Below are 23,171 nucleotides of genomic sequence, written 5' to 3'. Positions count from 1 at the left end.
CAATGATAATGGTAAACATGACAAATAGAGAGGGTGAATCGCCTTAACGGGGGCACAGACAGCAATAAAAATTGACAAGGGCTCTAATCCCTCTTCACTCTGCCCAAAACTAAAAAAAAAAAAAAAAGTTCCTTTTGCCTTTAGTTATACCATGGGTGCTCAACCTGTGGCCCTCCAGCTGTTGCCGAACTACAAGTCCCGTGAGGCATTGCAAGGTTGACAGGTACAAGCATGACTCCCACAGGCAGAGGCATGATGGGACTTTTTTTTGCAACAGATGGAAAGCCGCGGGTTGAGCACCCATGAGTTATACTTTAAAGTTTACCTAATCTGGAATAAAATGTGCCTAAGATAGCAACGGTAATGATATAGAGGCACCTTGTGCCTGTACGTGTGTGTGTTAGGCCGGTCATACATGGATTCAAATTCGGTCGTTTGAGCAAGAATTGAATTTTGATCCATGTATGGGCAGGCTGTACATCTATTGATCGACTTGTGCACAACCAGGCGGTTGGAAATCTTTCTCCTAACCACCTCAATACCGGGCACTTTCACCCTCTTCCTGCCCAGGCCATTTTTTAGCTTTCACCTGCTAAAAAAATTGTACCCATATGAATTTTTCTTATCTTTTTCTTCACACAAATAGAACTTTCTTTTGGTGGTATTTAATTACTGCTGGAATTTTTATTGTTTACAAAAAAAAAGAAAAGAAAAAAGACCGAAAATGTTGAAAAAAAAAAGGTTTTCTTAGTTTCTGTCAGTAAATTTTGTATGATGGGCACTGATTAGGTGGCACTGATGAGGAGGCACTAATATGCCACACTGATGGGCACCGACAGGAGGCACTGATATGCAGCACTGTTGGGCACTGATAGGCAGCATGGATAGGCAGCACTGATGGGAGGCACTGCTGGGGCTTTTCTCTAATCGGGGCACTGATGATCAGTGCCCTGATTACCTGTCCAGGTCTCCCCTGCGAAGATATGGCGCAGACCGGCACTCCTCGCCACACACTCTGTCAGTGTGAGGTGAGGAGAGCCGATTCACGGCACTTCCGTATGTGACCGGCTGTGGATTGGACACAGTCAATCACATGGTTATCACACGGCTCTTTACAGAGATCGGGGTCGTGCCAGGAGTGCGATAGTGGCTGCTCTGGGGCGCCATCATATAACATCCTCCCAGAACGAGAGCCGCACTGTCCCTCCGTCATTTGACGGTGTGTGGGCAGCAAGTGGTTAATCAATAGAATTGATCGGGGAAGTCTCCCTGCTGTCAGAATACAATAGCTCAGCGGGAGGGATCCTCCCTATCAACATACAAGTGTGTGGACGTGGGAAATGAGTCGTTTTCTTTTGTTCAACACACTGTTTGAATGGGAAAAGAAAAAAAATGACTCATTCAGCTAGCATTAATCTTCATATCGATCCAAGGAGTTCCTGTAGAATCTGTTTGCTGCTAGCTCCAGAATGTACAGGGGGCCTTGTTTTTTTTTCTCCAAGTCATAATTAACCTCTTCCCGACCACCCCAGGCAGATATACTGTGGCAGGACAGCCTCTCTGCACCAGATCACGTTCTAGATACGTGATCTGGCACTTGGCGATCTGCTCCCGCTGTGTTTGGACACAGTAGAAGCTATTTAGAGGGTCAGACCCAACGATCGTTCAGGAGACAGGCAGAACGTCTATGTAAACAAGGCAGACCGCCGTTCTGTGACAAGGGAATGCTGTGATCTTGTATTTCTGCTAAGCAGGAACACGGATCTCTGCCTTCCCACGGTACAACTATCCCCAACACAGTTAGGAAGCACTCCCTAGGAACAAATGGCAGAGTCCCTTGTGGGCCGTTTACAGCCTTGGCCAGAGATCAACGGGGGATCTACAAGGTCTCAGTCAAGAAAAGGCAAAGGGTGGACTAATCATTGCACTATAGGCCATATAATCACATAACAATCTAATAAAGACAAAGAGTGTATATTCATGACATATTAATGTGTTTTGATGTGTTTGTCTTGTAATCCTCATTACCTGCTCCTTCTCCTGGAGGTCAGCTACAATCGTCTTCCCCTCTATTGTGGCCTCAAAGCTGTAGACGGCGGAGTCTTCATCCATGGGAAAGACAAAGACCGCTTCCACCGCCTTCTCCTCCTTGTTCTTATATTTGAGAGTTGCCGATACGTCCGCCACAAAGCCTTTCACCTGGACGTCAACCCAGATCCCCTGCAGAGGGACTGGACACACACACAGGAGAATCACACAATTAAATCTGCTGTCTTGTAACTTGAGGTATAAATTGGTGAACACTTAGGGCCCTTTCACACTGGGACGGGGGCAGCGTCGGCGGTAAAGCGCCACTATTGTAAGCGGCGCTTTACCGTCGGTATGCGGTCGCTAGCGGGGCGGTTTTACCCTCCGCTAGCGGCCGAGAAAGAGTTAAAATCCACCGCAAAGCACCTCTGCAGAGGCGCTTTGCCAGCGGTATAGCCGCGCTGTCCCATTGATTTCAATGGGCAGGAGCGGTGAAGGAGCGGTATACACTCCGCTCCTTCACCGCTCCAAAGATGCTGCTAGCAGGACTTTTTTTCCCGTCCTGCTAGCGCACCGCTCCAGTGTGAAAGCCCTCGGGGCTTTCACACTGGAGACAAAGCACCGGCACTTTCAGTCGGTTTGCAGGCGCTATTATTAGCGCAATAACGCCTGCAAACCGCCCCAGTGTGAAAGGGCGCTTAGGTGGAATACAGTAATATCAAGGCTTCTTTCTAGATCAGAGCTATCCAAATTTTCTAAACAAAGGGCCAATTTTCTGTCCTTCAGATTTTAGGGGGGGGGGCGGATTGTGGCATTTGGGAGTTGAAATTTTCCTGGAGTCAGTGGGAGTAAACAGTGCATCTTTGGCGGGGGTCAGTGGGAGGAATAGTGCCCCAGCGTTGGGGTCAGTGGGAGGAATAGAATCTTGGATCAGTGGGAGTGCCCCAAGGGCCGAATAAAGGTAAGCAGTTTGGAGACCACTGATCTAGAGGGATCACTCAGGTTTATTACAAAAGAAAAACTGAAATATCACATGGTCCTAAGTATTCAGACCCTTTGCTGTGACACTCATATTTTTAGTATGCAAAAATGTCAACAATTCTGTGTTTTTCTGTCAATATGGGGTGCTGTGTGTACATTAATGAGGGAAAAAAATCAACTTAAATGATTTTAGCAAATGGCTGCAATATAACAAAGAGTGAAAAATGTAAGGGGATCTGAATACTTTGAATCTGATCTGAATACTGAGTTACATTGGTCCAAGTTGGGGGCGGATATTCTGTAATCTGCCGTTGCTTGTACACTCACCTGGCTGGCGGGAAGCCACGATGATGAGACCACAACATGGAGGAAATGGCGGCATTTTTGCAAGTTATCTGAAAGGAAATAAAATATATAAAGTGTCAGATTTTATAGCTGCAGCCCGTGTGCACAAAATACAGACTACCCTCAGAGTCCTCTTCCCTCCTTCACCACCTATTGCTGACTCTTAGAACCCGCATGCATTCAGCTCATGTACTGTATGTCCTCCACTGGGTGGGCAGGAAGTCAGGTAAAGCCATCCTGGCCTTCCTTTCTTCCTTCCTGTGTATATTTTCTATCCACCGGGCACACAAGGCCTTCTGTAAAACGGAACTCCAGGTCAACATATACAACCGATTCAAATCATACAGTTAGTAGTGTACATAGATTTTTTATTTCATTTATTTTTATCTACCCTGCTGCAAACCGTAAAGCCCGGTCACCTGCCCCTCCCAGGGAACAATAACAGACTGAACTCATCTCTGTTGCTCTGCTCTCTCCTCCTATCAGAGTATTTGTACATCCAGTACACCTGATTGGTCCCTCATGCTGCCCCTCCAGTTGGCGCTTTTTCATACAATAATACCTTGGATTTGCGGTTTACGAGCATTTCGCAATCAAGCAATTCTTTTTTATTTTTTAAACCTGATTTGGTTTGCGCGTGTTGTCTCGCAAAGTGAGCAGGATTCAAGCCTCTGGGGTGTGCAGTACCACATTTGGCCAGAGGTGGTGGGGGCGCCGATGAAACTCAGAGACACTCGACAACACTCGGAAATTTTCCGAGTGTCTCCGAGCCTCCCGAATGCATCCGAGCAGCTCCGAGTGTTTCTGAATGTCTCCGGTGCCCCCCGTCCCACCTCTGGCCACATGTGGTACTGCATACACTAGCAGTGCCACTGGAACAGATTATCTGAGTTTCCATTGATTCCAATGGGGAAACTCGCTTTGATATGCGAGTGCTTTAGATTACAAGCATTCTCTTGGAACGGATTATGCTCATAATCCAAGGTTCCACTATGTAAGAATGAGTGGATGAATGAAAAGGTCCGCCTCCTCCACTCATAGAGCGGAAAAACTATAGTATGAATGGAGGAGGGGGGCTGCTTTCTTAGACAAGCTGGAATACAGAGGTCATTTGTTTTTGTAAAGATGAACTAACCCTTTAAGCGGTTTCCACGGTAACAGATCTGAGGAGTCCGTGTCACTCACCTTACAGCAGTTACCTCATGAGTTCCCGCTTCACAGCTCCTCTCCTGGGATTGGCTGTGAGGAAACCTGCAGGTGGCCAATCACAGGAAGAGATCTGAGGAGGTTGTGTCACTCACGTCACAGCAGTTACCTCAGAAGTTTCCCACTCACAGCTCCTCTCCTGGGATTGGCCGTGTGCACATCTGCAGCTGACCAATCACAGGAACAGGTCTGAAGTGTCGTTGTCACTCACCTCACAGCAGTTACCTCAGAAGTTCCCCCACTCACAGCTCCTCTCCTGGGATTGGCTGAGAGGAAACCTGTAGCTGGCCAATCACAGGAACAGATATTAGGAGATCGTGTCAATCGCCTCACAGCAGTTACTTCAGAAGTAACCCACTCACAGCTCCTGTCCTGTGATTGGCTGTGCACACCTGCAGCTGACCAATCACAGGAACAGGTCTGAGGAGACCATGTCACTCACCTCACAGGATTTACCAATTCACAGCTCTTTTCCTGGGATTGGCTGTGAGGAAACCTGCAGCTGACCAATCACAGGAAGAGATCTGAGGAGGCCGTGTCACTCCCCTCACAGCAGTTACCTCAGGAGTTCCCGCTTCACAGCTCCTGCTCTGGGATTGGCTGACAGGAAACCTGCAGCTGGCCAATCCCGGGGCAGGGGGCAGGCAGATCCTGGTCTCCACAAAGATACCACCACACATATACTCTCTTCTGCACTGTATACACCTCCCGCCCGGGTTCACACACATGACAGACATTGCATGTGATTCGCACCCACACTGCTGTGCCGATCACCTGCAATGTCTGTGCAATGTGAATTCAGTCATACATTTGTATGGATGAACTCGCATTGGATTCGCACAAAAAAAAGGCGCTGGAACCTTTTTTTCCCCCCCGTGCTGGAATCGGATTACGTGGGTGTTCTCGCCCAATGCGATCCGATTCCTGTCCAAACCCACAATTCGCACTGCAATCTATGAACTGCTCTAGGGGTGTCATTAACTTTGTATTGACACCCACAGCGATTCGCAGAGGGCGGTGTGAGCTGCCTGCGGGAGAGATGCGATGCGGGAACCGGCACTGGAATGGCGCTGATTCCCGCATTGCATATGTGTGAACCCGGGCTCAGCCATGATAAATGGATTGTTCAGCCAGGTCCCCACATGACTCAGTTTTCCTACATCTAAGCCATCGTTCACATTGGAGAGATTTATCATGCGATTTTACAGGTCAAAACTGCATTACAAGTTACATCCTATTGCCAGCAATCACACTGGCAATAGCGACGCTGCGGTGCCGCATCAATTTGAAAAAGTAGTACATGCACTACCTTTGGCGATTTTGGGTGCAACTTGAATAGAGATCTGTGTGCGAAGCCGCACAGATGTCTTCAAAGATGCACTGACATGCGGCTTTGAAATTGTGCGATTTCAGATGCAGTCGCACGACTTCAAAGCCGCAGTCAATGTGAACGAGTGCTAAAGGAGATTTTTTTTAGGCCTTGTTTACACCAATGGCAGTCTCTACCGTCCCACAATGGATCGCTTTTCAGAGGGTGGCAGAGCAATGGCTCCTACGCATTCAGGAGCTGAACCTGCCACCCCTGAATGCTGTTTTATTTTTTTTTTTTTTGACAGAAGGGGTATTTTCATATAATTAGCGTGCAGCAACAGCGAGCCAAGCGTTCGGCTCATGGTTGTAGCGCGGCCCTGTTGACTTTAACCACTTCAGCGCCGGAAGAATTTACCCCCTTCCTGACAAGGCCATTTTTGCGATACGGCACTGCGTCGCTTTAACTGACAATTGCGCGGTCGTGTGACATTGTACCCAAACAAAATTGACGTCCTTTTTTTCCCACAAATTTCTTTCTTTTGGTAAAAAACATATGACCTGATTGGGCCCCAACGTAACACAAAACATGCCTCCATCCCTATAATTAATAAAGAACAAAAAAAGTGGGTTGTGGGACTTTAAATGAGGCGTGGATATGTCTTTGGAATTGTCTCGGATACCTAAAATTAAATTGAGTGTCACCGTCCCTGAGGGGAAATCTGTATAACCATAAAGAGTTGCTAATCAATCCAATACATTAAAATCAATTCATGAATAATAAATATATAATGTATCATAATATATAATACATAGATCATGCAAAATTGTACCAATTATGTCTATCCATTATAAACATTATATATGTCAACATGATTACTACTATATTTTATTGTGCTTCATTTTGCATGATCTATGTATTATATATTATGATACATTATACATTTATTATTCATGAATTGATTTTAATGTATTGGATTGATTAGCAACTCTTTATGGTTATACAGATTTCCCCTCAGGGACGGTGACACTCAATTTATTTTTAGGTATTCTAGACAATTTCAAAGACATATCCACGCCTCATTTAAAGTCCCACAATCCACTTTTTTCATTCTTTCTTTTGGTGTTATTCGATCGCCTCTGCGGTTTTAATTTTTTTGCGCTATAAACAAAAGAAGAGTGACAATTTTGAAAAAAAAACGCAATATTTTTAACTATTTGCTATAATAAATATCCCAAATTTAAAAAAACAAAAACAAAAACAAAGTTCTTCATCAGTTTAGGCCAATTTTGTATTCTTCTACATATTTTTGGTAAAAAAAAAAATCGCAATAAGCATATATTGATTGGTTTGCACAAAAGTTATAGCATCTACAAAATAGGGGATATATTTATGGCATTTTTATTATAAATTTTTTTACTACTAATGGCGGTGATCTGCAATTTTTATTGGGATTTGCGGCAGACAGATCGGACACTTTTGACACTTTTTTGGGACCATTGACATTTATACAGTGATCGGTGCTAAAAAAATGCACTGCGCGTCATTACAGCTATGGTGATTTGTGCAGGGCAGCCATTCTGCCGCCGTCAAACAACGGCGGGTGGTCGGCAAGCGGTTAATGGGCGAGTTAACAGGTGACGTCGCCTGTCAAACGCAACAACCCCCTAGATGTCTGTGTAAACGAGGCCTTACACAGTCTCCATGGGAACAGATCTGAGGAGACGGCGTCTCTCACCTCACAGCCACTGCGCACAGCTCACAGCAGTTACCTCAGGAATTCCCGCCTCCTAAGATCCCTCCCTCTAGAATCAATGAGAAAACTCTACAAGAATGTCCCCCTTTTTGTTCAGGCCCAATATATATATATATATATATATATATATATATATATATATATATATATATATACACGAGGTGTGACAATTTAATTCCCAGAATGCCTGTGGCGTAGCACTATGGTGGCAAGTCACACAGCTGTAGCCATGTTCTGGACTACAGAAATATGGAGAAGGAGACAATTCCCCCTTTATAAACAGTTTATTCTCAGTTTTTACTGGACTACTGATGTTGTGCTGCAACATTCTCCTCTGGCTGACAGGGAGAGAGCTAAAACCTATCTAGCCTGTTTCATCAGATTTGGTGACCTGTCATAATTTGTAACGGAAGTGACGCTCCGTTGCCACCATCTTGCTACACCCCGCACTCGTCCACAGAAAGGATACAGTGAGAAGGCGGCAAGCGGACATCTTGTTACACCCACCGGAGTCTGGCATTTCACACTTATTTTAACCACTAAACTGAGCTTATATAGTGACATTCAGTGTTTTTAAATCCGTCTGACTGTTTTGATGTTGAATTGTAAAAGCAGCGGCAAGCCTACTGATCTCACAGGTTTGCTAATCTGGCCGAACACCAATGCTTTTACAATTCAACATCAAAACAGTCTTACGGATTTCCAAATACTCTATTTCACTATATAAGCTCTGTTTAGTGGTAAAAATAAGTGTGAAATGCAAGACTCCGGTGGGTGTAACAAGATGTCCGCTTGCCACCTTCTCACTGTATCCTTACTGTGGACAAGTGCGGGGTGTAGCAAGATGGCGGCGGCAGAACGTCACTACCGTTTCAAAATCTGACGGGTCGCCTAATCTCATGAAATATAGCCCATAGACATCTATGCAGAAGTTACAGTGGGAATCCTGGGAGTTGTAGTTTGGGATGGCAGCCATATTATGGGACACATAGACTTTTTACTCGTCCGCAGTAAGCCTAGAGTTAGAAGTTGGCAAGCGGACATCTTTATACACCCACCAGAGTCTTGCTTTTCACAGATATTTTTAAACAGTAAACTCAGCTTATATAGTGAAATACAGTATTTAGAAGTCTGTAACACTGTTTTGATGATAAATTGTAAAAGCAGCGGCAAGCCTGCTGATCTCACAGGATTGCTGATGTGACCAAACACTGCTGCTGTTAAAAATAAACATCAAAACAGTGTTACGGACTTCTAAATACTGTATTTCACTATATAAGCTGAGTTTACTGTTAAAAATAAGTGTGAAAAGCAAGACTCCGGTGGGTGTATAAAGATGCCTTTAACACCCGCTAGCTTCCGAAAAAGGTTTAAAAGCACCGACAAAGCGCCGACTGCTTCTAAACGTCTGACGTCCTGTCAGCGCAGCGCCTAAGGGTGAAAGCACTTGGGCTTTCACATTGGAGTGAGAGGAGAGGCGCTCTACAGGTGCTTTGCAGGCACTATTTTAGTGCTATAGCGCCTGTAAAGCGCCTCAGTGTGAAAGGGGTCTTAAGTGCACCACCGCTTCTTAAAGTGCCCCAAATGACAGAAGAACAACATCAAGGACTTCCCCTCCAGCAAATCCATCCTGCAAGTTCCTTTTGATCCATTCTCTCCTTTCTTTTATTTTTACAGACAGTACACATCCAGTCCATCTAGGCCTAGCATAGTCATTATTAACCACATGCCTACCGGGCACTTTCACCCCCCTCCTGCCCAGACCAATTTTCAGCTTTCAGCGCTGTCGCACTTTGAATGGGAATTGCGCTGTCATGCAACACTGTACCCATATGAATTTTTTATCATTTTTTTTTAAACAGATAGAGTTTTCTTTTGGTGGTATTTAATCACCACTGGGTTTTTTATTTTTTGCTAAACAAATGAAAAAAAAACAACAACTTTTTAACTTTTTCTTAGCTTCTGTTATAAAATGTTGCAAAGTAATTTTTCTTCTTCACTGATGTGCGATGATGATGCTGCACTGGTGGACATTGATGAGGCGGCACTGATGGACATTGATGAGGCAGCACTGATGAGCATTGATGAGGTTGCACTGATGGACATTGATGAGGCGGCACTGATGAACACTGATGAGGTTGCACTGATGATCATCAATGAGGCTGCACTGATGAACATTGAGGCTGCACTGATGGACATTAATGAGGCTGCACTGATGGACATTGATGAGGCGGCACTGATGGACATTGATGAGGCGGCACTGATGAACATTGATGAGGTGGCACTGATGGACATTGATGAGGCTGCACTGATGGACACTGATGAGATTGCACTGATGGACATTGATGAGGCTGCACTGATGAACATTGAGGCTGCACTGATGGACATTGATGAGGCGGCATTGATGAACATTGATGAGGCGGCACTGATGGACATTGATGAGGCTGAACTGATGGACATTGATGAGGCTGCACTGATGGACATTGATGAGGTTGCACTGATGGACATTGATGAGGCGGCACTGATGAACACTGATGAGGCTGCACCGATGAACATTGAGACTGCACTGATGGACATTGATGAGGCGGCACTGATGGACATTGATGAAGTGGCACTGATGATCATTGATGAGGCTGCAATGATGGACATCAATGAGGCTGCACTGATGAACATTGAGGCTGCACTGATGGACATTGATGAGGCGGCACTGATGGACATTGATGAGGCGGCACTGATGAACACTGATGAGGTGGCACTGATGAACACTGATGAGGTTGCACTGATGAACACTGATGAACATTGAGGCTGCACTAATGGACATTGATGAGGCGGCACTGTTGGACATTGATGAGGCGGCACTGATGAACATTGATGAGGCGGCACTGATGGACATTGATGAGGCGGCACTGATGGACATTGATGAGGCGGCACTGATGGACATTGATGAGGCGGCACTGATGGACATTGATGAGGCGGCACTGATGGACATTGATGAGGCGGCACTGATAGACATCGATGAGGCTACACTGGTGGACATTGATGAGGCGGCACTGATAGACATCGATGAGGCTGCACTGGTGGACATTGATGAGGCGGCACTGATAGACATCGATGAGGCTGCACTGGTGGACATCGATGAGGCGGCACTGATAGACATCGATGAGGCTGCACTGGTGGACATTGATGAGGCGGCACTGATAGACATCGATGAGGCTACACTGGTGGACATTGATGAGGCGGCACTGATAGACATCGATGAGGCTGCACTGGTGGACATTGATGAGGCTACACTGGTGGACATTGATGAGGCGGCACTGATGGACACTAATGAGGAGACACTGGTGAGGCTGTACTGATAAGGCGACACTGATAGGGGCACTGATATGCTGCACCGATTGGTACTGATGAGGCTGCAATGATAATCAGGGCACTGTCACAGGAAAGCCGGTTATCGGCTTTCCTTTCCTCATACACTGACAGCGCTGAAGAAAGGAAATGGCAATAACCGGCATTTGTTTACATGTGATGAGTTGTGATTGGGCCCAGCTGATCACATGTTAAAGGGCTGCTGCGATTGGCCCTTCACCTCGATCTGTAATCAGCTGTGTCCGATGGACACAGCGAGCACAGAGTGCGCAGGGGGCGGGGTTCTGGGAGGACATCAATAGACGCTCCTCCCAGAACTGGAGGGCCGCGTTGTAGCCGTCTTTTGGCTATAGCCTGGTCGAAAACTGGTTAATGCACTTGGTCAGTACAGTCTCCTGTATTCGGTGAATCAATCTTTACACATCTGCTGCACTTCATGTTACCTTGCTTCTGTTGATGCTGATGTGGGCGATACGTGTCATCTTATGCCTAATCCCTATTATTAGGCACTCTGTATGTTAAATTGTGTTATTACCTTTGTTAATCCATTTTCACACTTGCCTCATTACCCAACATATGGGATGACAGTGTATTACGTTTTCCTTTAATAAATGGTTCAGGGTCTGTTTTCTTGGACATGGTATTATTACTGATTACCAGGTATTACTTTCAGTGATTATCTGAGATATTGCATGCTTTGTACACTTGCAGTCTCCTCCTGGGTCGAAGACCAGTTGGCTCAGTCTTTATGGAGTAGTAAAAGAAATAACATGTGCGCGCGTTGAGTTGTTGGAAAATGAGTGATGGGAATCTGGAGCAGAGGATTATCTCTGTTACAACAGGCTTACAGTGCCTTGAAAAAGTATTCATACCCCTTCCACATTTTGACATGTTACAGCCAAAAACATAAATATATTTTATTGGGATTTTATGTTATAGATCAACACAAAGTGGCACATAATTGTGAAGTGGAAGGAAAATGATACATTTTTTTAAATTTACTAATAAATATGTGAAAAGTGTGGGGGGGCATTTGTATTCAGCCCCCTTTACTCTGATACCCCTAACTAAAATCTAGTGGAACCAATTGCCTTCAGAAGTCACCTAATAGTCTATCTGTGTGTAATTTAACCACTTGCCGCCCGCCCTATTACAGAATGACGGCGGCAAAGTGGTTTGATATTCCTGATCGGACGTCATATGACGTGATCAGGAATATCGAGCCGCTGCGCGCCCCCGGGGGCGCGCATCGCGGCGATCGTTGTTGCGGGGTGTCAGTCTGACACCTTGCAACACCGATCTAGGTAAAGAGTCTCCGACGGAGACTCTTTACCACGTGATCAGCCGTGTCCAATCACAGCTGATCACGATGTAAATAGAAAGAGCCGGTGATCGGCTTTAACTCACTCGCGTCTGACAGGCGCGAGGAGAGGAGAGCCGATCGCCTGCTCTCCTGACAGAGGGGGTCTGTGCTGATTGTTTATCAGCACAGTCCCCCTCGGATCCTACCCAGGACCACCAGGGAAGCGATCCACACTGGACCACCAGGTATGCCCCTAGACCACCAGGGAAATGCCACTGTGTGCCCAGGCAGCTGCCAATCTGTGCCCAGGCAGCTGCCAGTCAGTGCCCACTTCAATGCCTACCACTGCCAGTGCCACCAGGGATGCCCATCAGTGCCACGTATCAGTGCCCAGCAGTGCCGCCTATCAGTGCCCAGCAGTGCCGCCTATCAGTGCCACCTATCAGCGCCACCCTATCAGTGCCCAGCAGTGCCTCCTTTCATTGCCCATCAGTGTCACCTATCAGTGCCCATCAGTGCCAACCAGTGCCACCCATCAGTGCCCATCAGTGCCGCCTATCAATGCCCATCAGTGCTGCATATGAGTGCCACCCATCAGTGCCCATCAGTGCCGCATATCAGTGCCCGCTCATTGGTGCCACCTCATCGGTGCCGCCTTATCAGTGCCCATCAGTGAAAGAGAAAACGTACTTAATTACAATTTTTTTTTAACAGAAACAAAAGCAAAACTTTTATTTTTTTCAAAATTTTCGGTCTTTTTTTATTTGTTTAGCAAAAAATAAAAACCGCAGAGGTAATCAAATGCCACCAAAAGAAAGCTCTATTTGTGGGAACAAAATGATAAAAACTTAGTTTGGGTACAGTGTAGCATGACCGCGCAATTGTCATTCAAACTGCGACAGCGCTGAAAGCTGAAAATTGGTCTGGGCAGGAAGGTGTCTAAGTGCCCTGTATTGAAGTGGTTAATATCAGTTTGAATACAGCCCTTCTGTGAAGCCCTCAGAAGTTTGTTAGAGAACCTTAGTGAACAAACGGCATCATGAAGGCCAAGGAACACACCAGACAGGTCAGGGATAAAGTTGTGGAGAAGTTTATAGCAGGGTTAGGTTATAAAAAATATCCCAAGCTTTGAACATCTCATGAAGCAATGTTCAATCCATCATCCGAAAATGGAAAGAGTATGGCACAACTGCAAACCTACCAAGACATGGCCGTCCACCTAAACTGACAGGCCGGGCAAGGAGAACATTCATCAGAGAAGCAGCCAAGAGGCCCATGGTAACTCTGGAGGAGCTGCAGAGATCCACAGCTCAGGTAAGAGAATCTGTCCACAGGACAACTATTAGTCGTGCTCTCCACAAATCTGGTCTTTATGGAAGAGTGGCAAGAGGAAAGTCATTGTTGAAAGAAAGCCATAAGAAGTCCTGTTTGCAGTTTGTGAGACACCATGTGGGGGACACAGCAAACATGTGGAAGAAGGTGCTCTGGTCAGATGAGAATAAAAATTGAACTTTTTGGCCTAAAAGCAAAACACTATGTATGGTAGAAAACTAACACTGCACATCACCCTGAAAACACCATCCCCACCGTGAAACATGGTGGTGGCAGCATCATGTTGTGGGGATGCTTTTCTTCAGCAGGGACAGGGAAGCTGGTCAGAATTGATGGGAAGATTGATGGAGCCAAATACAGGACAATCTTAGAAGAAAACCTGTTATGCCATGTACACACGAGTGGAATGTCAGACAGGAAAAGTCCGATGGAATTGTTTCATCATATAAACCACTCGTGTGTAGGCTTCATCGGACCTTCTCTTTTGAAAATTCTGACGGACCTAGAAATAGAACATGTTCTAAATCTTTCCGCTGGAACCAGTTCCTATCGGGAAAAAGGCTCGTCTGTATGCTGTTTCGACGGACCAAAAACGACGCATGCTCTGAAGCAAGTAAGAGACGTAAGCTATTGGCTGCTGGCTATTGAACGTCCTTTTTCTAGTCCCCTCGTACGTGCTGTACATCACTGCGTTCTGGACGGTCGGACTTTGGATTGACCGTGTGTAGGCAAGACCGCTGGAATGGAATTCCGTCAGAGTTCTGTCGGAGAAACCTTCGGAGTTTATTCTGACGGACAAACTGGTGGTGTGTACACGGCATTAGAGTCTGCAAAAGACTTGAGACTGGGGCGGAGGTTCACCTTCCAGCAGGACAACAACCCTAAACATACAGCCAGAGCTACAATGACCCCGAATGGCCAGTCAAAGTCCAGACCTAAATCCAATTGAGGATCTGTGGCAAGACTTGAAAATTGCTGTTCACAGGCGCTCTCCATCCAATCTGACAGAGCTTGAGCTATTTTGCAAAGAAGAATGGGCAAAAATGTCCCTCTCTAGATGTGCAAAGCGGGGAGAGACATCCCCAAAAAGACTTGCAGCTGTAATTGCAGAGAAAGATGGTTCTACAAAGTATTGACCCAGGGGGTCTGAATACAAATGTACCCCACACTTTTCACATATTTATTTGTAAAAAATTTGGCGAACCATTTATCAATTTTCCTTCCACTTCACAATTATGTGTGACTTTGTGTTGGTCTATCACATAAAATCTCAATAAAATACATTTACGTTTTTGGTTGTAACATGACAAAATGTGGAAAATTTCAAGGGGTGTGAATACTTTTTCAAGGCACTGTGTACTGGTATATATAAAAAAATCAAAAGGAGATCATGGTAATAAAAAAAGTACACAAGTCCAACTCAGGTGCCTTTAATTGTTATAGCAGCGCTACTGTCAAGTTTATGATCAGCTTTCATGTGTACGGTATATCACACACAAGGAATAAGCAGTTGACAGATGGTGTGGAAAGTCCCAGAAACCTCAGATAGTGATCTTGCTATGTTACCAAATTAAACACCCCACAACGAAGTCCGTGCATCATACTCCCCTTCGGGGGTTCACACTCACCAGAGGAGCAGAACACACCACGATGAGGAAGAGGCAGATTAGGAAGACTGCCTAGCAAGGGTTTAGGTATGTTTAAACATTTTTTTTTCAAATTTTTTTTTAATTTTTTTTAGGATTTTTGGTGATTTTTTTTTTTTCAGGGTGGCCCTCCACTTTAACAGCAAGGGATTAACTGTGAGTCTAACTGAAAAAGTGTGCTGCTTTTACTTACTAGTCTGGCTGTTTTTTTCTCCCTGCTCTTCAGGGACAAGAAAGGACCAGATGAATATTCCTATGTATACAGATTTCTGTGTGTTTGGTTTGTGTGAAATATATATATATGTGTATGTATATATATGTATATATATATATATATATATATATATGTATGTATGTGTATGTATATATATATATATATATATATATATATATATATATATATATTCACGTGTGTTTGAGCTTCTGTATGGGGTGCACACCCTAATGCAATAGGCTGCGCACACCTATGCTCATCACGTCCGGTCGTTGTAAGGTCACACCCTGTGTACTTTTTTATTATTATCTCTTTTTGATGTTTTATGCGTATGCATTTTAAGCTGCAGCTGTTTTATCAGTGGTATACAGTGCTGACATCTTATTGTGGCAACTGTGGAAGCTCTATACATTTTATGCAACCAGATATATCTATAGCGCTGAGATAGTGGAAGGAGGCCTAGTATTTACTGTAGATTTTTTTGATATATATATATATATATTACATCATTTGGGTACAGTATTGCATGAGTAATTGTCAGTCAAGATATCACAGCACTGAAAACTAGCTTATAATGAAGAGGTGCATACAGGCCGGTATTCAAGTGGTTGATGGAAGCTGCAAATTTAGAAATACTGAGAATGGCTTCTGAAATGACATCAACGCATTTAGTGTATGACGTTTAAGTCATTGGTTTTATGTCTATTTAGGGGTTGATTCTGCTCACGGGGACAAACGATGATGGAGTGGTGGCACATTATAGCCTACAAAATCCCACACTGACAGGTTTGGTGTGAACTTTCCATGAGGACAGTAATCTCAGCAATCCCACAGACAACACACCTCCACGTTCGCTATGGGTCATTTACTACGTGAGCCTGGAGATAAATATGGACATTACTCTACTCCCCCAACACAGCGGTGTCACCCATGATGTCACCAGCACTCCCTGCCGCCCACAGCATTGCTCACATATCTTTCCCCAATCATCTATTGCCTCTAGCTAGACAAGTTTAACAGGCGGTACTCATCTCACGTTTTGTATCTGTGAATTTCATATCTATTTTATTCTGATGCTTATAAAGGTGACTTAAAGAGACTCTTTCCGGTCTCTACACAAATAAAAATGCCATTTCCTTAAGAATGGGTAGTTTATACATCTTTCTGGTGGCCCGCATCTTCTACCTTCTAGCCCTGCAGCCTCTGTCAGCCTTTTTGGTTTTTGACACTTCTGAGAGTGTTGGAAGCCTGTCTCCCCCACTGCATGCTGGTACCTTCCTCTTACCCCCAAGTCAATAGAAGACTCAGCAGTGATGTAGAAATACATCTCTAGGGAAAGCCTGTGTGAATGGGGTGACAACACACAAAAATTTTTTTATGACAGGGGTGTTGTCACCCTATAACCCAGGTGCCTGAACAAGGACACTAATGGCAGGATCACCAGGAACCTGACAGGAGATCCCTAGAGGGGATAAACAGCAACAAACGTATCACAGATGTCCTAACCCTTTTGCTGCATCAACCAAAGCAAAATGTAATGTTTTTAGTGGCTTAAGTTTAGGTTTTAAGTTTGAATTTGTGCATAAATAGTCAAACAAACCAAAATCTTTGATAGTGTAGTTTGTAAAGTCCAGCATAGTGCAGTTTGTAAAGCCCTCCATGGGCTAGCTTGTAAAGTCCAGCATGGGCCAGCTTTTAAAGTCCTGCATGGGCCAGCTTGTAAACTCCTCCATTGGTTAGCTTGTAAAGTCATCAATTGAGCAGCTTGTAAAGTCATCCATTGGGCAGCTTGTAAAGTCCTCCATGGACTAGCTTGTAAATTCCTCCCTGGGCCAGCTTGTAAAGTCCTGCATGGACCAGCTTGTAAAGTCCTGAATGGGCCAGCTTGTAAACTCCTCCATGGGCCACCTTGTAAACTCCCCAATAGGCCAGATTCTAAAGTCCTCCATTGGTTAGCTTGTAAAGTCCTAAATGGGCCAGTTTGTAAAGTCCTCCATGGGTCAACTTGTAAAGTCCCCCTTAGGCCAGCTTGTAAGGTCTTCCATCCAGCTTATAAAGTCCTCAATGGGCCAGCTTGTAAGATCCCCCATGGGGCAGCTTGAAAAAGTCCTCCATGGGCCGGCTTCTAAAGTTTTCCATTGGGCAGCCCCTCCACGGGGAAGCTTATAAAGTCCTTGGGGGGGTAGCTTGTAAAGTCCTTTATTAGGCAGATTTTATTGGGGGGGCTTCTCTCTTTTTCACCTTTAGTTGCACTGCACCGTTAGATTTTTTTTATGCAACCTTTCTTGGTGATGCGTTTATATCCTTATCACTTTTCAACTTTTTACAACTTTCTATTCAACCTCTTCTGGTGATGCGTTTATATCCTCATCCATTTTCACTTCTTACACCTTGGCTACCACCAATACTTTTTAGTACTTCAATCCCCCTGTTCTTTACCCAGCACAGGACACCTTGCATGTGTCATACTATAACTATATAAAAATATACAGTGGGGACAGAAAGCATTCAGACCCCCTTAAATTTTTCACTCTTTGTTATATTGCAGCCATTTGCTAAAATCATTTAAAGTGGAGTTCCACCCAAAAAACAAAAATACCTGGAAAAATTCTAAAAAAAACCCCCAAAAAAATTTGGATATTTTTTTTTTTTTTCACTTACCTCTAAATGCCTGTTGCTAGGTGGTCCCTCGTAGTCTGCCTGTTCCTTTGCCTGGGCTGGTGACATCACTTCCCCCTCGGCACAGGAAGGGCTCCGCTCTGCTCCCTCCCTCCTGTCAATCATCTGGGACCCATTACAGGTCCCAGGTGATTGAGCGGCCAATCACGGCGCGTGGCGCCGCTCGCGCATGCGCAGTGGGTGCCAGGCTGTGAAGCCACAGCCCAGTGCCCACAGTTGAAATGCCGGCGCCGACGAGCGGAGGGGGGGGACGAGCGGGGCTTCGATCCCCTGCATCGCTGGACCCAGGGACAGGTAAGTGTCCAATTAAAAGTCAGCAGCTGCAGTATTTGTAGCTGCTGACTTTTAATTTTTTTTTTTTTTTTTTGACGGCCCCCCTGGGTGGAACTCCTCTTTAAGTTCATTTTTTCCCTTATTAATGTACACACAGCACCCCATATTGACAGAAAAACACAGAATTGTTGACATTTTTCCCTATACCAAGGGATGAGAGTTGACAGATGCAGGCAAGTCCGGGCGGTTCCAACGTTTACAAATATGACTGGGTGCATATAGAAGATAAAAAGAAGTGCTCACGGTGTCTTAAAAAGAACGCTTCTATTGATAAAACACTTACAAGATCCACGTCTTGATTCAGGCATGTAAACAGTGTATACAGCAGCACGCCAAACAACTGACATTCGGCTGTGTCCGATAGCAGCGGGTGACGTCACGGAACGTGGCTCCTCCTCCGGTACGTGTTATGTCCTACGGGACTTCGTCAGTAGGGAACAGGGAACCTATGCGATTGTCCTTCCTGCTAGTTCAGGGGTCAGCCACCGAGGTGAGCGAGCAATCTGTGGGCTCATTCACGCAAAGATTTGGTGTCCCAGAAGTTCCTTCACCCAAGGAATTTTTGCCTATATGATAGTGTGTTTTTGGGCTCTGGATTATTTATATTACCTGGACTTTTTATCATTCATTGCTGATACTGTGCTGCACTGTTTTTATGACAATAATGCTTATCAGCAATGCACTTTTTCAATAATGATATAACATGAGCTTGTAGCACTTCCCTTGGAGGAGGTATATGATTACTGGGTCAGTTTCAGTACCAGGAATCTGTCTAAAGAGACACCCTAAAAGGGAACACTTACACTTTCTCCTTCATCATGCACCTCTCCCTATTACTGCTCCTACTCTCTCTCCCTATCCAGTGGAACTCTGTCCCTAATATGCTCCCACAAATTGACACGGACATGCTATTTAAGCACTTTTGCATCAAGACGGCTGCTCAAACCACCCAAAATGTTGGCATGCAGTAAGAGATATTTTCTTCCCCAAGATGGTCACCTGGAGCTCAATAGCAGAGGACAATTTAGTCCTCAATGGTCTCCTGCCAGTTTGAAGAAATGGCAAAATGCCACCTTCAGATCAGCAGATGTACTGCAGCCCAATACCTGCTTTGGTGCTGCCTACAAGTGCAGTCCTGCCTTGAACCTCACGTCTGAGAACCTGTCAAGGAGCCATCCTAAAGATTCAGTATCCAGCCATTATATCCTAGTGAAAATGGGGACCAGAAAGCCAGAGAGACTAGCATGGAGACCAGAGACTTGGTGGAAAGGTGCAAGTATCCTGTGCTCCCTTAATCCCCCTTCCCCACTCTTCATGCACATGTGCAAGAAAACTTTCACAACCCAAAGCAATGTGACTGGTGTCCATCATTCTAACCAACCTAAAGGCAAGAACTTCACCCTGAGAGGAATGGGCCTGGGACATTTATCACCAAGTAAGTGTGCCTGGGACAATCATAATGTAGCTTTTCGGTTAAAGAGCTATATACCCTTTGAGCCCTTGCACACTGGGGCGGTTTGCAGGCGCTATTGCGCTAATAATAGCGCCTGCAAACCGCCCCGAAAGTGCCGCTGCTGTCATCCCAGTGTGAAAGCCCCGAGGGCTTGCACACTGGAGCGATGCGCTGGCAGGACGGTAAAAAAAGTCCTGCCAGCAGCATCTTCGGAGCGGTGAAGGAGCGGTGTGTATACCGCTCCTTTACCGCTCCTGCCCATTGAAATCAATGGGACGGCGTGGCTATACCGCCGGCAATGCGCCTCTGCAGAGGCGCTTTGCGGTGGTATTTAACCCTTTCTCGGCCGCTAGCGGGGGGTAAAACCGCCCCGCTAGCGGCCGCATACTGACGGTAAAACGCCGCTAATAATGGCGTTTTACCGCCGACGCCGCCCCCCGCCCCAGTGTGCAAGGGCTCTTTGAAATGTGACTGTCTGCTTGATAATGGTTCTACACTTAAAAAAATGTTTTTGGCTTGAAGTACTTTTTTCAAGGTTACATTTATATATAGTTACATAGTAGGTGAGGTTGAAAAAAGACACAAGTCCATAAAGTCCAACCTATGTGTGTGATTATATGTCAGTATTACATTGTATATCCCTGTATGTTGTGGTCGTCCAGGTGCTTATCTAATAATAAGGTAGACTTGTACCTGTGTGTAGGCCACAATGCTAACCTCTCACAGAGACACCAGAAACAAAAAACTAGGTCATTTACAAGGAAGCAGAAAACCACAGTAAGAAACAATTTCATAAAAAATAGATTACAGGTCCTTTAAGTAATGGATATGTCTGCATTGTCCATGGAGAGTAAGGATATTGTTTAGTGTCACTTTAAGGACCACCTCAACAATGCAATGCAGAGCACCTCTTAGAGGTGGTGTAGGTAATGGAAACCCTCTATATTGTTTAGTTTTGGGTGGAGTGGTGAGGTTGTTAGAACTTCTGTCAGGTTTTAATTGATGTCTGTTTTCTTGACGACTAGATCGTCCGGGTCACCATTGTCACCGAGACGAAAAGTGATGGGAAATCCAAAATGTTATAGTTGTCACCAGACCAAGTTGAGAGCAAATCTTTCAATGGGGTCATCTGCTCTGGTGAAAACTGTCCTACACTTCTTAGCACTTTTCTCTCAATTCCTGCTGTGTCTCCAGGACAGGAAGTGAAAGGAGATCTTCCCAGCAGGAGACACAAGCAGCAAAACATGAGTGAAAGGGGTTAACCCTTTTCCTACTCTATCCAAAACAAAATAAAATAAAAAGTATTGGCAATACATACACTATAAAAACAAAAAAGTGTAGCGCTATAACAAAATGGGCTGTAGGCCCAAATCACCTCTAAAAATTAGAAACATTGAATAGTAAAGTAAATAGTAAAATAAAAACTGACATTATAAATGAAACATATGTGATATATATAAAATTTAGTGACCATATAAGTGGCAACCCTAGCAACAATGCGACTGGGATTTCAATAAATGTGCGGTGCCAGTCTATATATTTATAGTTATAAAACTCTATAACAAAAGTTCCAGTGAGGAAAGACGTGTTTCAATCCAAGCGTAAAAAAAAATCTGTGACTGTGATCGAACCACCACCATGAGAAGAGGAGGCTTACCGGAGTGTTTGAACACGTCAGAACATATGCTCTGCGTGTCATACAAGCTTTAAATATGATGAGTAGATGCAGGAAATATGGATTTCTCTGTGCTGAAGACTCCCCCGCTCACATCCAAATAGGAACGCGTGGAAATTGGCCTCCCACATGTAGTGGTACTCCGGCATTTCACAGATGTGAAGGGGCAAAGGGAGAAGAAAAAAGGGACCCAAATAGTGTAATTCCGTATAACAAAGTATAAGTAAAGTATATTAATATAAAGTATATTAAAAATGAATTAAAAACACTCACATGATTGTAGATAGAAAAGCGCTTATATTGAATCAAAAGGCATTTATATATAAATATATAGACTGGCACCGCACATTTATTGAAATCCCAGTCGCATTGTTGCTAGGGTTGCCACTTATATGGTCACTAAATTTTATATATATCACATATGTTTCATTTGTAATGTCAGTTTTTATGTCACTATTTACTTTACTATTCAATGTTTCTAATTTTTAGAGGTGATTTGGGCCTACAGCCCATTTTGTTATAGCGCTACACTTTTTTGTTTTTATTTTATCTCTGCCATTTATCCAATTTGGTGTGTTAGCTGCTTGACATTAGGGGCAGCGCGGAAATATTTTCTACAATACATGCACTATAATAGGTTTGTGAGGTGCTCATGTGAGATGTTAATTTTTTCTCTGCCCTTCTTCCTCCCTCTCTCTCTATTTCTCCTTTTCTTTCTCCCTCTCTTCCTCTTTCTCCTTTTTTTCTCCCTCTCTTCCTCTTTCTCCTTTTCCTTCTCCCTCTCTTCCTCTTTCTCCTTTTCTTTCTCCCTCTTTCTCCTTTTCTTTCTCCCTCTCTTCCTCTTTCTCCTTTTCTTTCTCGTCCCCCCTCTCCCCTCTCTCTCTCCCTCTCTCTCTCCCTCTCCCCCCTCCCTCTCTCTCTCCCTCTCTCTCTCCCTCTCCCCCCTCCCTCTCTCTCTCTCCCTCTCTCCTTCTCCCCCCTCCCTCTCTCTCTCCCTCTCTCTCTCCCTCTCTCTCCCCCTCTCTCTCTCTCTCGCTCCCTCTCTCTCCCCCTCTCCCTCTCTCATAAATTTGCAGCACCTGTCTATATGCAGTGTATAGAACACATGTATGATGTATACGGTACCTGCGTACAGTACGATGTTTCCTCTTCTGCTCTCTGTCTCACTCTTCCTGGTGTGCTGGGAGTGTGATGATCTCTGTGTAGTCAATGTGGGGAGTGTCCTGCAGGGGGGGGAGGAAGGAACATAGAGGGGGGCGTAGTACAAGATCCATGACTCTGATTACTGTACGGTCTGGTTTACCAGCAGTGTTTGGCATGGTGCCAACAATCCATCCCCACGTGACAGGTTATAACTGTAAAAAAAAAAATGGTATCACTCACAGATGGGAAGTATTAGGATTGTAAAGTGCAGCCCCAAGCAATACATAATGGTACTAAACCCAAAAGCAGACATTTAATACATTGTAGCTTACCAATTCTTGGATGTAATGGCTGCATTCGTTTTCTCTTTAGACTTTCTTTCTTTTATTTTTAGCTGGTGAT

At 44.7% G+C, this 23,171-nt stretch overlaps 1 protein-coding gene across 9 annotated transcripts in view; it reads right to left on the bottom strand.

The window, feature by feature from the left end:
• LOC141121275 (von Willebrand factor A domain-containing protein 5A-like) overlaps window positions 1-22,951 on the bottom strand; it is a 169,088-nt gene extending 146,137 nt beyond the window's left edge. For 5 of the 9 annotated variants that reach the window (XM_073611072.1, XM_073611076.1, XM_073611099.1 and 2 more), the window contains exons 1-3: window positions 22,752-22,950; window positions 3,337-3,404; window positions 2,029-2,231 (exon numbers count right to left, since the gene is read on the bottom strand). In XM_073611072.1, coding sequence (XP_073467173.1) covers window positions 2,029-2,231; window positions 3,337-3,391 — 258 coding nt within the window. In that variant the 5' untranslated portion in view covers window positions 3,392-3,404; window positions 22,752-22,950. Of the gene's footprint in view, window positions 1-2,028; window positions 2,232-3,336; window positions 3,405-22,751 lie in introns of all 9 variants that reach the window. The other 4 variants (XM_073611083.1, XM_073611073.1, XM_073611074.1 and 1 more) reach the window with 2 other exon arrangements.
• Between the last annotated feature and the right edge of the window lie 220 nt (window positions 22,952-23,171).

This window comes from Aquarana catesbeiana, linkage group LG01, assembly GCF_042186555.1.
Source record: "Aquarana catesbeiana isolate 2022-GZ linkage group LG01, ASM4218655v1, whole genome shotgun sequence".
Taxonomy (NCBI): Eukaryota; Metazoa; Chordata; class Amphibia; order Anura; family Ranidae; genus Aquarana; species Aquarana catesbeiana.
The sequence above is the reverse complement of the archived record's forward strand: the minus strand, read 5'-3'. Positions and strand labels throughout refer to the sequence as shown.